Raw genomic sequence first — 16,680 nt, 5'->3', positions numbered from 1 at the left:
AGAAAGAGCCCCCAAAGTAGCATTTGATCATTAAGTGGTGGTGCTTGGCTGAAGGTAAGGCTTCCAGCAGCAGAATAAGGAGCAAAGCAATTTCCCTTCCTCTCTCCAAATCTGCTCCGGAAAGTCCTCATCCCTCCATACTAACTTAGGAGGGATGTGCAGGGGAGGAGATGCTGCTTCCCTCCCTAGTCTGCTGACAGACTCCTTACGGTCCGCTGAGCAACACTCCTCAACACAATCCTAAAGGTAAAGGTACCTCTGACTGTTAGGTCCAGTCGCGGACGACTCTGGGGTTGCGACTCTATAGGCCGAGGGAGCCAGCATTTGTCCACAGACAGCTTCCAGATCATGTGGCCAGCATGACTAAGCCGCTTCTGGCAAACCAGAGCAGCGCACGGAAACGCCATTTACCTTCCCACCAGAGCAGTACCTATTTATCTACTTGCACTTAGTGCTTTCGAACTGCTAGGTTGACAGGAGCTGGGACCGAACAACAGGAGCTCACCCCGTCGCGGGGATTCAAACTGCCAACCTTCTGATTGGCAAGCCCAAGGCTCAGTGGTTTAGACCACAGCGCCACCCGCGTCCCTTCAACACAATCCTAAAGCTTTTTAAATCTGTGATTGGGTTTTTTATCTGCTGCTGAGAATTTATTTTACATTGCTGCTTTCTTCGCCTCTAAGCAGTTAAATACATCTGGTGTGTTTTTGTTAGGCATGTTGGGAGCAGTAATGCTGAAGGGTAGTGTAGCAACTCTGTGAAATAAACCACCCCTTGTAAAATATACGAAGCAAACCAGTTTTGCAAGGGTCGGGCCTTGCTGTCCTTGATAGACATGAATGATACAAGGCCTCCAGTTTCTCTCAACGGATAAGGATTTATTGTAAAGCTGTGATCGTACAAATCCATATGTAAAACAATTCTTAGTAAATTGGGATCTTGAAGACATTTTCTCTTGGGTAAGAGGCATTTATACTGTACTGCAACTTCAAGAAGTACAGTTTTACAAACACAACTTTTAGTGGGAAGAGGCCTTTTTAAAAAAATGACTGAATAAAGTGCTTGTAATGTTAGATTGCCTTTCATGCACCAAAAAGCACCGCACCAATACTGAATTTGTTGTAAGAGCAGAATGAAAGCTATCTCTCGACCTCTCCCATAAGGCACGCTTAAGGACAGCAGGCCTAAATTAGCTTTCCTTTTCTCACGGGTGTGTACAATCCTGTCCATGCTGTTCCATGTTGCTGGGGTCTAATCACTTATTATTTTCATTGCTCTGTGGAGCTTAAGGCTGCAGTCTTAATTATGTTCACGTATCATTACTGAAATCTCAGGATGTTTCAAGGCAGCAGGTTATTTAGATTAGTGTGGCAGGTTCATGCAACCAGTGTAGTTGGGATGATTTTATGAGGAGATGGAAAATTACTTCATAGAAGTTAGAACTTGCTGAAGTCCTTATGGAAGGAAACTGCTATTCCCCCCCCCTTCTGTCAATAACTTATTAAGGTGGTTGAAGTGGAGATGTAGTCTTTGGGGCCTCTTAAAACATTTTAAAACATTGAAAGTTCATAGTCTGTATAGGAAAGGGTACACAATATATTAAGAATCAAGTGTCAAATACCGTGTCAACAAATTCATACAATTAAGGTGAATGTGTTTAAATACATTTTTCCTCTATATTATCTGTCTTCTCTGGAATATCTGGAAGTAAGCTGATCCCGACCACAGGGACGACACTGAGATCAACCTGAAGGACTCCCCTGAAAAAGAAGCAGGTAGTCATTAAAATCTAGACTTCAGAAATTCAAGGTTTTTCTTACCAGTTGTCATGCCCAGTTTAACAGTGTTGTTTCAGCTTCAGAACTGAAAACTGTACAACAAAAACAAGTTTACTTCAACAGATATGTAAGCATGGTAAGCTAAGACTGTTAAAAAAAAGTTTGTCTTCTGCGTTTATAGTGCCTATTAGGAAGAGCAACTGTTCAAAACAGCTGCACCTGAAATATAGAAGAATGGTTTTAAAAGGGTCAATATATTATAATATTTTAGGAGAACTACATTTGTGGAACTGGACTATGCTCACAAAAATTTAAGCAGGGAAAGAAAACAGTAGTCAGAAATAAGCTCCTTTTTTTCTGAAGTAACAGTTTGGTTCTACAGAATGAAATGTAGAAAGGCATTTACCTGGGTTCACATGAGGGGCAAAACACTTTTAAGACTTTGATGATTAAAGCTGCTCCAACAACTCCAACAACAATGACCAACATTAGATCAAAGAACACTGGAAAGGACTGGAGCCAGAACCTGCAGAGCTCTTTTCTCAAGTATTCCACCCACTGGCACATCACCTGCAAGTGCAACAATACTGCCAGTTAAATACCCATCACTGATGCCCACTAAACACAGAAGGTGGTATATCTGTTTCAAATCTCAGACCACAGATCCTCTTCGGAAGCCCAACTGCTCCAATTTAAATGATCTTTTTAGCTCTCAACCACTATTTATTTACTGATAAATAAACAGTGATTAAGACTAGCGGGGGCTGATCAGAGTGGTGGCTCTAGCCCTGCACTCTATCCAAAAGTGGCCAGTTTAGAGGTGAAGTTTGCAAGCCTGGCGGCAGCAGCTTTTTCCTCTTCTATGCCTTCAGCACATGATATATATGCTGTATCTACACAGATACTTAGATCTTAAGATAAGTGAACAAAAAGAAGATCATGGAAGGAAAGTTTCACTTCCCCTCTTCCACCCCCACAGTTGCCCGAAGCTTCTCAAATTCCTTCTGTACTTGCCTCATAAACTTACACTTGTTTTGGCCGATATTTTTTGTTTCCCTCCTTTGTTCAAAAAGGATACTAACTCACCTTTGACAGCTTCCTTGACGTTGCTATTTAACCACACTGCCGTTCTCTTGGACTCGTTTGCACCTGTACATTTTTATCTGACTCTGTTATAATTATTGGGTGATACTGGAACAGCTTTTGATCTAGCAGTGGGGTCTGTTTATATAAGAGAAGGAGAAGTCATTTGTGCCAATTTACTTCCCTCTATAACCCCGCCATGTCCCTCAAAAATCTGTTCCAGAGACTTGGGAGACCATTGGTGACAGTGTGGAATATAGCTCTGGGGACTGCAGCAGTAAGCAGAATTTTTTAAACTTCCTTTGTAACTAACCTCTCATTTTTAGACACTTCCTCTTCTGAAATTGAATGCCACGTTACTGCACTTTCTGGGCAAGCTTACAATGATTATGAAATGCTGAATTTGAGACACAAGTATTTATTGTATCTAGAAATTTGTCTTTTTGTTATGGCCGGATATTTACCCAAAGTGAGGATAATTTAAGTTGTCCATTATTACAATAGTTTCTCCTTTGGCTGCCTACCCGGCTTGTCTGTCTGAAAATCATCATCAGAGTTTTGGTCAGGAGCATAATAACATGTTCATAATATATTATTTTGGAGGCCTGGTATTTCTGTGACGGGATTTCTTCTTTTATTATTTTTAATTTATTATATGTAATGTCCTCTTTTATGCAGACTAACACCACTCCAAGTGGGGCCTCTGGAATTTTTATACCCAGGAGTAGGAAATAGATTATCACCATAATGCTTCTGATATTTTAACTATGTTTTAAGTATATGCTTTTCTTTAATTCCAGGAACTTTTAATTTGCTTATCTTGGATCTGAAAATACTAGAATTAGCATACAAATACCAATACATTTTAGCTCAAGGTATATATGCCTTTTTTGCGCACGATTTTGACTATAATACATTTGGTTATTAGTTTGGTTTCATGTTTTCTTTTTCATGTTTAAATTAACTTTTCTATTTTGTGTTCAGTTACAGGGCAAGAAACATTCAGCTCCTTGATGAACATCACATATGTTCAATCATCTTGTAGAGCAGGAGGAAGACCATGCCCATAGGCCATGCTCCCAACCAGTAAGAGATCAGTTGAATGTGTAAAAAAGACACCTGTGCTCTCATATCCCAGGAGGAAAGGAGCTGAGAACACACAAGCTTGGCCTTGGGCATTGTGAATTCTCTTCTCTGAAAGGTGCATGTATGCCCAGCTCTTGGCCTTCCCTGCCATTGGGGTTTTGGGTTGAAGTCCCTTCTGCAATCAGAACAACTCTATGACATTTTTTGGAAAGGGTAGGGAGCAGTTTCCTCTGTCCCAGCAGTACTCTGCCCTGCTGTTTTGTTGTCCCCCACATAATTTAGGCTCCTGGAATGTCTCACGGGAATGCCCCACCCTACAATAGTGGTGTAACAGTAACAGAAAAGACCTTATAAGAGGATGGAGGCTCTGTTCTGAGAGGAGTCTCTGGCAACTTGCCAGGCATTGTCTCTTCATCCACTGTAGTTTCTACTTGTCTTAGAAGGTAGTGACTGGTTGTTTGTAGTGGGCTTTCAATATCTATTTTTTAAAAAGAAAAGAAAGAGGTTAGCTTAACAAGTAGATGCCTCCCCACCTCCATAGATAATTCCAGGGGAAAGCAAGCAAGCAAAATAACAAAGTAATGCTACATTTTGAGTATATCCAAATATACTTGTGCATTTTGTTTCACAATACAACATACTAAAAAGAATGACAAACAAACAAATTTGACCTGCCTTTAAAATTGAGGAGTCAATTTCTGGCCATTTCCCATAAGACTTGAAAGACTTCTTAGCTGGCATTTTGGCTGATTCACTAGTTTGGGGATTGTTTTATCATTATTTGCTGCTTTCATTTACCAAGTTGTTCTTAAATGATGCACACCACTTAGAACATCGGAAAAGCAGCCTATAGACATTTTAAAATCAATCAACTTAAAATAGATTGGATGTTCTCCCTTTCGGTGTATGGATACTGAAAAGTAATACAGGAAAACTTAAATGAAAAGGCAAAAAATTATGGCAACACTTTCTGTAATGAAGAAGTCAAACCGGTTTGTCAGAGATCAGCATCACTGCATACCTTTTCCTGCAATGTTTGGAAATGTGAACAAGATATCATTGTCTCTGGGGATGGAATACAGCATGCTCTCCTTCAAAGGAACAGTGTAATTTGAGTGCCTAAGGACTCTTAAGTCCTTTACCAAGATGTCTATTTCAGTCACTTCATCTTGCTGAACCTGCAAAAGAGAAGTATAACTATTTATGAGCAATCCTCTTGAAACCAGAGCATTAGGTGCTTTTTTTGAAATGGTGAAAATAAAAAGGCAGATGTATAAAAGATAAACAGAATGCCAAGATGAAAAGTCTGTTTGATTTAGGAACATAGGAAGCTGCCTTATACTGAGCCAGACCAATGGTCCATCTAGCGCAGTATTGTCAACACTGACCAGTAGCCACTCTTCAGGCAGGAGCCATTCCCAGCCCAAACTGGAGATGCTGGGGACTGAACCTCATACCTTTTCAAGCAAAGCAGATGCTCTACCAGTGAACCATGGTTCTTCCTCGTTAAATAAAGATTCCACTCACTGTAGCCCTTTTTGGAGTCTCACTAAAGAGATATTAAGGTGAAGGGCAGAATGTGATATTGACTCTCTTCTAAAGAGCAACCCTGTTGAATTGTCTCTTGAAAGTTGAAGGTTCATTATTGTTCCACAAGATGTGTATTTCTTTAAGGGCCAGAGCAAATAACGTGACCTAGTTTTACAGCTGTGAAGCAGTATAGCAGGTGCTGTTAAGTTGTGTTAATTAAGCTGTGTCAGCAATTGGGTATAGAATATAAAGAGCAGCACCTAGCTCTCTCAGTATCCTGGTGGTTGGGTTATGCTTATTGATATATTTAATGTAAAAGGAGTTTTTGTTTTTGTTATTAAAACCTAGCTCCCCAGCAAGCTTTCTGTAGCGCAACTAATCTGCAAATAGCCAACAAACCCATGATCCTAATCTTTCATTAAAACATTACCAGGAAATGGGGCCTACCCACTACAACATAAACATGCTGAACATCTCTCTGGAATGAGGGCCAATGTGGGGAAGTATGAAAAAGCAGCAGTGTCATGTGGTATGGGAATGCTGTTTTGTTTTAAAGTAATTGAAGAAGAGAATCGCGAATAATTCTGTGCCAAATGTTAATTCCTGTATGAGCTGTCAGTTTCATCTGATGATCTCAATGCTAGTATTTCGTGCATCTGGCTAATAGAACTATCCACAGAACAGCATCTGCCAAAATCTTGGGATGGAAGGAAGCTGCCCCCTCATTCTAATCCAAACACAGGACCCTCTACCACCACGACTGCACTCAGATAAGGAAGGAATACCCCACACTTAAATAATGGCAGCATTTTATTTTCAGTTCTGTGAAACTGGAAAAATATATAGTATAAGTTGCTTTATACCGAGTCAGATTATTTGTCCATCCAGCTCAATATTGTTTACAGGTATCATGCTGCCCGTCAGATCATAGCTGTCAACTTTTCCCTTTTCTTGCGAGGAATCCTATTTGGAATAAGGGAATTTCCCTTTAAAAAAGGGAAACGTTGACAGCTATGCGTCAGATGTTGTTGGGCTCCAGCATGGCCAATGGTCAGGAAAGTTGGAAGTTATAGTCCATAGAGTAGCATGTTAACTGCTTGGTCGACACTGACTGGAAGCAGCTCTTCAGAGCTGCTGACACCAGTGTTTCTCCGGCCTACCTGGACTGCACCCATCTCCCTAAAATGTTTCTGTCTCTGTGTGGATTTGAACCAGTAACGTCCTGAGCTTTTCTATGGTTATGTTAACATACAGCCCCACAAAGTTCCCTTTTCTGATCACTCATAACAATAAAGTTGCCCTTTCAGTTGCCACCAAGTGTCGGGCTGATTTTCACAGGGGCTTTTTACCAAGGCCTCAAGATGTACCCCCCCCAAAAAAAATTGTCACTATAAAGGTGTAGGATTTTTGTTCTAATATGCCACATTCTGAACTCAATGCAGAATATAATTTACAAAAGTCCATGGGGATAAAAATGAGACAGGCATCTTGTGAATCACATCGCCTGGAATAGTATGGTAATGAGAAATCTTTAATAAATGATGTGTAAACTCTACCAAGCGCTTAACTGGAAGTAAATGACTCTGAATCAGTAGAACTTGTTTCCAAAGTGTCTGTTGCTGTTATTTCAGCTTCAGTAATTGTACTTAATACCCTGACTGGTTCTCCCTTAAAAGGGAAGAGAAAGAGTAGGCATATGTATTCTGAAGTATTTTTACCCTACTCTTCAGCTGAAAAAATGCATTTAAACAAACTAATGGCTGCATTTATCACACTCAGAAATAAGCAGCAGACTGAGTATAGTGCATAAAACAATGGGAGTGCTAAAAATAACACAACACAGACTTACTGGGCAACAATTCCCCATTATGCATAGAATGCAACTGGATGGGGAAAGTTCTCTAACGCTGGAATTCAGAAAACAAAACTTTCTAAACAAATCACCAATCTATTAACTCTTTAGCAGGAGATGGGATGCCATGAGTGCTCACTGAATAAGTCTTGGCACCAAAATTAGAGCACCGTCATATATTAATTACAGAACTGGTTTGTTGATTTTCCTGTCCTTTTGTCACTAGTAATCCAGATCATACTACCTGATGCCAACACTGACATGATGAGTTGTGAAGGGGAGGGGGGAATCCAATCTGACTGTAATGTGCTAAACCCTAACAATTTAGAGACATGTGAATGAAGAGGAATGTAGCAGGATGCCGTTTGTTGATGTAAGTTTTATCGTTCAGCCCTCTGCCAGGCTTTCAGGTGCCCAAGCTGGAAGAATGCTGACACGATCAAGAATTACATATCCACACTGACACTTCTGTTGAAACTTAGACTTGAGCATTGAACAGTGGAGTTGAAGCAAACTAATACCAGTAGTTCATTTCACACTTAGTTCATTTCACATTTCTGAGCATATGGCATAAAACAATTAGAGCACTAAACACAATACAACACAGAATTACTGTAAACAGTACTGTACTGTACACAGTGGTACACAATACTTAACTGGGTGTGGCAAGTTATCTCATGCTGAAAATTTAAAAACACCATACATTTTAAGCAAATCACCAGGCTACCAGAACTATTTGAGAGGAAGAGTTTTGTCACTTCTTTAGAACTCAGAACCATTTTTCTTCGAAAGCCCTGTTACTAAATGTGTGTGGCAACAAGAAGAGAGATTGTCTTTTGACAGTTTCTTGATTAGAATCATTAGTTTCTGCAGTACAGGAATGGATTTTACAATAAGATAAGACTACAGTTGAAAACAGCTATGTACTAGAAATTCTGTTAACAGGTATTAGGTCAATATCATTACGTGACAGCAGCAGGGCTGGCTTTCTAATGGGTCCCAGTCTAGATGAGCCCTGTCTTCTCCCTGTCCCTGGAAAGCCCTGTTTGGTGATGATATACAGTATATATTGTTGTGGTGTTATGGTTTCTTTTTAAATCCTATTTGTTTTGTGGTTTTTAGTTCTTTTACTTATTTTATATTTTAAGAGATATTTATTGTTGCTTATGTTACTCAAAATGTGGGGTGATTGTTGCTGCTGCTGCTGCTGTTTAGTTTTAAATGTGGAATTTGTATCGCATTTTTTTTTTAGATTGATTCCTTTAGTAAACAGCTTCAATGTTTTTGTTTAAATACGCAGCAGAATATACTGAAAGTAAATAAATAATGTATTTGGGGTCCACTGCCCAAAGTGCACATATAATAGCATAAACATCAGACACCGTTATGATATGGTGGCCCAGGGCATATCATACAACTAAACTACCCATTCACGGTGGAACCAAGTGCTCCAATGAATTTAAAAACTGGCCAACAAATACAATAATTTAAAGTGGTATGACTTACTCGCTTGTCATCAATTTCTGTCACTTCCTCTTGAACGACAATCAATCGCAAGTTGGATCGGGATGCCATCGGCCATTCGTGGACCATAATGCGAACGCTGACAATTCCTAATCGCTCCTCTTCCTGTAGTGTTTCAGAGTTACTACTCTCCACTATCAATGAAGAACTGTGTGTCATATAGTGGTTATATAGAGAGATATGATCTCTAAAAACAAGGTGCACATAAATGGGTGATCGGTGCGTTGCAGATTAGATTTGGCTCCTCACTGCACGGGAACAGAACTGCTTGCTGCATTCAAGGCAGCTTTCAAAAGAAGTGATCATGGGCCAAGAGAGTACAAAGGTTTCCCTGAATGCAAACAAGAATACTTTTTATCATCTGCGTATTGGTTTTCCCAAAGAACAAGTGGAAACACAAGCAGCCTCCTTCATTCCATAGGGTTCCCAAGAACTGAGTTCAGCACTGCATTCCCACTAAAGCTGGGGCATGTTAAAATTGGTGGCAGAGAAAGGGGAGCAGGAATAGTGTTCAGATAAGTGCACACAGCACATGTCTAAGTAAAGGTAAAAAGGTAAAGTACCCCTGAACGGTTAAGTCCAGTCCAAGGCGACTATAGGGTTGCGGCACTCATCTCGCTTTCAGGCCAAGGGAACTGGCATTTGTCCATGGACAGCTTTCCTGGTCATGTGGCCAGCATGACTAAACCGCTTCTGGTGCAACAGGACACCGTGATAGAAACCAGAGTGCACGGAAATGCCCTTTACCTTCCCGCCACAACGGTACCAATTTATCTACTTGCACTGGCGTGCTTTCGAACTGCTAGGTTGGCAGGAGCTGGGGCAGAGCAACAGGAGCTCACCCCATCACGGGGATTCAAACTATTGACCTTCTGATCGGCAAGCCCAAGAGTCTCAGTGGTTTAGACCACAGCGCTACCCGCGTGTACCATGTCTACCAAGACCAATCTCCCCACGACTTTTTGGCACAAAAATGAAGGAAAGAAAATGATAGGACACTTGCTTCCATTCAGTCATCCAAACTCCCTGCCCCAGGGGCAAGTACTATATCCTCGCTCCTATGGACATTTCTGCCATGGAAGGAGCGGCTGTCTTGCTGGCTTTGCACATGCATGCATCCAACCCTGTTGGTAATATGTAGGCAGCTTCTATCCACAATACACAAGTCAAAGCAGTCTTTGGAGTTTAAGACAAAAAAAATAAGGGCTTGTTCCAACTCCCACTATTTTCTTCTGCAAGGATTGGGGTATTTAGTGTCAGTTGAGACCCCCGCCTACCCTGACCTCCCTCCATCCCTCCAGTAAGGCAAAGTGGATGTCTGAATGCATTGTGGGAAGTAATAACATGCACTCTTATTATACAACCCCAGAACCATTTTATATTCTTATCTTGGAAATTTAACAGAAACTCAAACGTAAGGCTTACAGAACCAACAGCAGTTAGATTTTATATTAAATCAATACAAATTTGTATTGTGACGGTTTGAGAGTTGACTGCATCTGAGTAAAGAACAGTGAGAGCTCATTTCTAAATATGGTTATTGAGACATATGCCCTGCTCAGTTCAAGAGAACTTACTTCCTTTAGAAGATCTATACTAATTTTTTAAAGCATAGGAGCACTTTTGCTGCATCCAAACCATGATGAGCCTCTGCCTGGTCTCCTTAAAGGAAACCATGTTTAGTTATTAATGCATAATGTTTTAGGCTTTCAAAAGCCAATGCTTAAAACACATTAGCATGCCCTTAGTGCAAGAGCTGATCATAAAGGGTAGATGATCTCAGAACTTAACCTTGAGACCACCCATAACCAGTGCATCAAGAGACTACTCTGTGCATAAAATGTTCTTCCATGGAAAGTAATTGCTTTAGCTTCATTCATTATGTAAAATGTTGCCTGTATACCCAAATCAGGATGTTTCTGTCCAGGACAAAGCAGATTGGGAGGGGGTGGGGAAACAGTATTTCCATTTTAAATAACTACATTATAAATATTACTAGGAAATCTTTTCAATCAAATCTCTAGTTCTAGGAGATTGAACTTAAACTAAGAAAGTCTACAGGAGAAGAAAGTGTTTTGCAAAGATTATCGGAAAGACTCTCCCAACATTCTATTATTATTCTTTCTTTTACACAACTGTATCTGGATAGATGCCAGTTTAAGAAAGGAGACAGACAGGACTTATCAGGGTGGAGTCACATCCTTGCATTTATACTGCCTAGTCTACGGCACAAATTCTTTGCCTTTAACAAATAAATTAACTGAACAGGAACTTCGCTAATTGTTCCAGAAAGGGAAGGTTTGAACTCATTATTTTTTATGGACAGAATATGTGAGCACTGCGGATGAGAAATAGAGAGGGCACTCCATTTCGTATTTTATCTAGTTTAAATATACCTTAACAGTGGAGATTTATTTTGTTACTTATTTATTATACCATTATTCATGAGTGGTGAACTGCATGGAAGCACACAGCACAGGTAAGGAATTAAACAATACTTACATATTAAAGTCTGACATTTAATCCGAGCAACTCCACTCTTCAGCGGAAAGTCATTTACATACACCTGACCATTTACATAGGTAATATTAAGGATGACCTAAATAAAATAACAGAATCGAACATGTTAAATGTCCACATTTTGTAATACAAGGTCAAGCACAATTGTTAAGATTATTTAATCTAAATAATCATTTTAGCAATTACCAGAATTCAGACATTAAGAAGTTACGGCTGCAATCATGGAACTGACATTCAACTGGTTATGGGATGCAGCTGGCACCAGAGGTCCCCCGTACATGTTTGGAAAGCTCTGCAGGTGTAGATGTTTTGCTGGTGGTAGGGGTCAAAATGGAGTGGGCAAGGCTGAGGATGCACAGGATTCTGCATCCTCTCACCTCCATATTCCCTGGAGACACCCCAAAATGCTTTGCAAAGCTACACCAGCCATGCAGTAGGAATAAGCAATTCCCACTGATCACAATAATCTTTTAGGGGAGCAAAACAAGAAGTCACACGGTGCCATCACTTGCTACCATCAACGGTACCTGTTACTCTGTATCTATCACAGATTAGTTAGACCCTAAATACATGCTTGATTTCCACTGACTGATCACAATCATAAGATAAAAGGCTAAGCTAAAGCAAGTACAGGAAGTCTGACATACCTGCCCATCCCTGTTGTTTTCCAGCATTGTAACTTTAATCTTGATGCTTTCCTGCAAGTGTGAGAGAAGGAGGAAGAGGTTTCAAATAAAGAAACTTGTTACAGATTCCTCAGTATGACATAGGTAGCTGGTTCTATTTCCAGTTCCAAAACCCTTACCAATACCAGTTCTAATCTACCCGTGTTTCCTGTATATTCAAAAAGTAGAGTATAATTTTATAAAAACTAGATAACAGACCTTTAGATTACGAAGAACTGAATACAACCAAGTTTTCAAAAGCTGTGAAATCTAGCAGTCAGTTGATCATGGTGTGGTTGGTAAAAAAATGTATAATCTGATGAATTGGCACCAAGTTACTTCCACATTCTGCAGTTTATCCTGATCTGTGCCAGATATTGAGTAAAAATAAACATTGCATTCTACAAAGCACATCAGGTTCTCATCTGAGTTACTGGAATAGGTAGTACAGCAGTTGTATTCCATATCCAGGTTTTTCTATATTAAAACAACTGTCAAAATGATGGTATATTAACTATATCCTTATTTGCTGTATGTTCACATTATCCTTTAGATCACGTGTGAGGAACTTTTGGCTCTCCAGATGTTGCAGTCCTACATCTCCCACCATCCCTAGCCATTGGCCATGATTGCTGGGGCTAACAAGCCAAAGGTTCCCCACACCTGCTTTATATTTTAATTAAAAAATTAAGGCAATCAACATAAGCTATATATATGAGAACACAGTGCGTGAGAGTGCCATGAGTAGAGAGCACATGGCACACTGTGACAAATGTCTAAAATAACAAAAGTTTAACCAATACTTTACTTCTGTTCTCTGCCTTACAATTCAATTAGCACCAGAGATGGAATCCAAATTACTGCTGGCATTTATATTTTCAGGAAAACAAACAAAATAAAAAGCTGTTGGGGTGGTTTGCAGCTAGCAAACCTAAGTTTGCATAACCTCTCTGGAACTCCTTCATTTATTTATTTATTGTTTATTTGCATTTATGTCCTATCTTTCCTCCAAGACGCTTAGGAGAATGTGCATGATTTCCCAACCACCAAGAAGAGCTGGGCGGAGTCCATACCGTGATACTGGTTTCTTAATTTTTGACCTGGCAATATATCACAAATCATGGGGGGGGGGTGTGCATGCCCTATGCAAAAATCACAATGTGGGGCAAACCGTGAAGCCAGCCAATGCCTCTACATAGCTCCATCCTTATTTCAGACATTGTGATATATTGGTATATCGTGATGTTGAAAACCAGATATCACCCAGCCCTACCACCAAGCTCATTTTATCCTCACAATAATTCACTAAGGTACAGCAGTTTCAATGTACATCTTAGGTCTGAATTTTACCAAATGTATACTAGCCTGCATATGTGCTTCACCTGATGGTATGCTGGCTTTGTATGTATAACCTGGTTTATATTTCCTTTAACTGTCACCCCACCCAGCACTCTTTCCCCTCCCCTCCTTTTATGCTGGCACATATTGTGAATGTTGTGATAAAACTTTAAATAATAAAAAGTACAAATCAATAAAAACAGTACTTTTCACATTATATTATTTTCACACACACTGCACCTCTCTTGGGTGTCCCAGGATTTCTTGCCCTGCCAAATACACACACTGCATGGCTGGGTAGAGTATTTCTTGGGTGAACTTAATGACCCTTCAGTTCAAAACTCTCTATTCTGCAAAATTATGACAAAAAGGCCAGAGTTCACAATGTTCCCTTTGTGACGAATGCAAAGAATGACTAATTTCAACAGATCGGGGGGGGGGGAGGCAACTGTGGAGCATATTCTACGTAGTTTAGAAAAATTGCAAGAAATTGTGCAATAGTGGTCATGTAGGAGGATTGCACCATAAGCAAATGACTGAACAGACATTTTATTATTTTGCCTTTCAATATCTTTCTTAGTCCTTTCCTCTAACAATTTTTCAAGAAGATATATTTCTAAAATAATTGTATTCTGAAGGTAAACTTCTACCAGCAGGTTCCAGTGGTGCAATAAGCCTTTCTGGAGGCTTTAAAATATAAGATGTAAAGATTACATGTTAAGGGTGAAAATGAGAATTCTTTGGGGAAGAGGGAGGTAGGGAAGTAGTAAAACAACTGAAGGAAGATCATTCCAGATTCATGGAATGAACACTAGCAGTGTTTTGCCTGAAGGACAGAACTTCTGACCACTTTCCTCTTAGATATTCTCCTGTTGATTTTATAGTTCCTAGGAATCACTGAGATAGCTATAGAGGAAAACAAATCACAAAAGAACCTCAAAAATACTTCTTTTTGGCAGTCCAGACCCTTAGCAAGTCATGAACACCTGTACTGATCAAAATCTTTTTACCCTTATGTTTATGCAAGCAGCATCTACTTCTTAGGGGTTATTAAGAAATAAGTGCATTCTTTATATCAAAGTTTTATGATGTGTCAACTATTCCTTTGCTCTTTGTGCATTACGTACACAAAGACACAGAGGGCAATTCTCGCATTTCCCACTGTTTCTTGCAAGTAGCCATCACCCTAGTAGTGAAGAGAATTACTACCAGAAGGGTAAATATGCACCACTCTTTTAAAGAAGAGTCCCCAGACTCTTGCACCTTCCTTTTCTAAAATAAAAAATGCTTTCAAGAAGCAAAGTTATTGACTTTTCTAGTACAGCATATTCATGTGAAACTTCAGTTCATTCATAAACGATATAAAAAACACAGAGTGAGTGTGTGTCTTATAAACGCCCACTTGAGGTATTTACTTTGCTAGTTCTTCATTAAGTGGATCTTTCCATATCTTTCCATCACACTGAAAACCAGGGATAAAGTTAATCCAAATCTAATCGTTGCTTGTTCAGATGTTTGTGATGGAGATTTTGAGTTAGCTCTCTTAGCAATTAGCTAGCTATCAGAAGTTGAATGAAGTAGCATCTTAAGTGCTTGTAAAGGACACTGTACCAAAACCACTCCTGTGCTTCAAGCTAACACAGCTATAACATGTGATTAACTTAAAGAAACTACTAGTAACACCCACAAATCACAGGATTTGTAACACCTACAAATCACTTAAACATTCCTCTTTATTTTCCACTCAAAAGCAATTTGTTTTTGTTGGATAGCTTATCATTAAAGGCTTCCGCACAGAAACAGTTGAGAATATCATGCTCTTCTCTCAACGCAGACCAGATGCATTAAAGAAAGCACTCAATCCCAAAGTTCAAATCAGACAAATAAAATCTAATCTTGGTGTTACCTAGCCCAATGGACATCCTGTATTCTCACCGCATATCCATTCGGTCCCTTGCATATGCCTGTATGCATATATAGCAAGCACGCAGCTGACGTACTTCATACCAACATCCAAGCCACACAAGGCCTGATACCACATCTTATGCAATTCTGCATACATATTAATATACAAATCGCTCCTTCACGGGGGTGGGGGTGGGGGAGGAAGAAACCCCCACACACACCTTCAAAGTGTACAAGCCTGAGCATTTCACACAGGTGGGCACTAGGGCACCATCTCGAGATGTCCACACGAAGCTCCTGCACGTCACACTCAGTCTTGCACACTCCCACGGCACCTTAGACAAGACACAAACAATGCAACGCCGCCGCGCCTATCTACAGCAGCATGTCGAGTCCTTACTCCGAATTAAGGGGCTGCTGAGCACGGAAGATTAGGGGCCAACCCACTGCATTTCTTGTTTCTTGATTTTATCGGACTCCTCCGAGGGGTCCACTTTGCTCGCCCCTCTTCCCCACTCCCTCCGCGTACTCTCCGTCCTGGTGCCGTCAGAATAAAGATGAGGCTGCCCGGAGACCCTTCCTCTCCCTTACCTGGCTATCGAGCTGGGAGAAAGCGGCTGTCGGCTCCGGGGCGGCCAGGCAGGAGGGCAGCAGCAGCAGGAGCCCCGGGAGCAGCCGCAGGAACTCGCGTGGCCCCAGCGCCGCCTCCATCTTGGGAGCCGGGAATTAAAACAAAGTGAAACATCAACAAAGCCAGAGGAGGCGGCAGGCGGAGCAGAGGCGGGGAGGAGTCCGGCAGGGGAGGGGAGAGGAGAGGAGAGGAGAGGAGAGGAGAGGAGAGGAGGAGGAGGAGACAGTAGCAGCAGCAGCAGCAGCAACAACAACACAACCGGGAAAGATGCAGGATTAGGAGAGGTGCTGCTGAGGGCAGGAGAAAGGCCGTGTCAAAAAGGTTTCCCTTGGGAAAGGCTTAGGAGTTGGAGCCAAACAGCCCAGAGGAGATTTGCGCGGTGGAAAGAGGAACCTGTCTCAAATAAATTAGTCCTCCTTCCTCAAATTAGCAGAGATGAGAATAGGCATGCAGGTTTAGTCAGCAATAAATCCCGCTTTATTCAGTGTGCATACGGTACCACTGAAGGCTCCTCAGCATCCATCCCCTGATAATGCCCACCAGAGCATTATATTTTTGTGTATTACCATACAGAGTTTTCCCCCGCCTTCGAATATTATTTAGGTGGGGTTAAAAACAGCAGAAAGGAATAATGCTAAAAACAAAACAGAAAGTTGAAACAAAGCAAAAGGCAGCATTTTTATTTGGAAAACAAAACAAAACAAATAAAACAGATAAAGTTTAAAAGCCTGGGAATTCAAAAAACGTTTTTCCTTGGCACCAGAAATA

The 16,680-nt window shown here is 40.6% G+C and overlaps 1 protein-coding gene and 1 long non-coding RNA gene across 2 annotated transcripts; one reads left to right on the top strand and one right to left on the bottom strand.

Moving 5' to 3' along the window:
- Window positions 1–857: 857 nt before the first annotated feature.
- On the bottom strand, window positions 858–16,153 carry GINM1 (glycosylated integral membrane protein 1). Its single transcript, XM_083608041.1, has 8 exons — window positions 15,873–16,153; window positions 12,021–12,071; window positions 11,356–11,452; window positions 8,836–8,987; window positions 4,969–5,125; window positions 4,295–4,425; window positions 2,185–2,348; window positions 858–1,760 (listed from the first exon to the last, which is right to left on the bottom strand). The coding sequence occupies exons 1-8, from the start codon at window positions 15,990–15,992 to the stop codon at window positions 1,658–1,660; spliced, it is 975 nt and encodes a 324-aa protein (XP_083464167.1). The 5' UTR covers window positions 15,993–16,153; the 3' UTR covers window positions 858–1,657.
- On the top strand, window positions 2,355–8,701 carry LOC310760101. The gene is made up of 2 exons (XR_014546773.1): window positions 2,355–3,736; window positions 3,846–8,701. It is a non-coding gene; the product is annotated as an uncharacterized lncRNA (long non-coding RNA).
- Window positions 16,154–16,680: the final 527 nt, after the last annotated feature.

This window comes from Podarcis filfolensis, assembly GCF_964270895.1.
Source record: "Podarcis filfolensis genome assembly, chromosome: 3".
NCBI classification, from domain to species: domain Eukaryota; kingdom Metazoa; phylum Chordata; class Lepidosauria; order Squamata; family Lacertidae; genus Podarcis; species Podarcis filfolensis.
Note: the sequence above shows the minus strand (reverse complement) of the source record. Positions and strands in the feature narration are given on the sequence as shown.

What these genes read in the sequence shown, in the direction of transcription:
- GINM1 (XM_083608041.1), bottom strand. Translation starts at nt 15,992, where the DNA reads ATGGAGGCGGCGCTGGGGCCACGCGAGTTCCTGCGGCTGCTCCCGGGG. An exon ending in AAAACAACAGGGATGGGCAG is followed by an intron (nt 11,453 to 12,020) that starts GTATGTCAGACT and finishes TATTTTATTTAG; the next exon opens with GTCATCCTTAATATTACCTA. An exon ending in TGCCCCTCATGTGAACCCAG is followed by an intron (nt 1,761 to 2,184) that starts GTAAATGCCTTT and finishes CTTCTTTTTCAG; the next exon opens with GGGAGTCCTTCAGGTTGATC.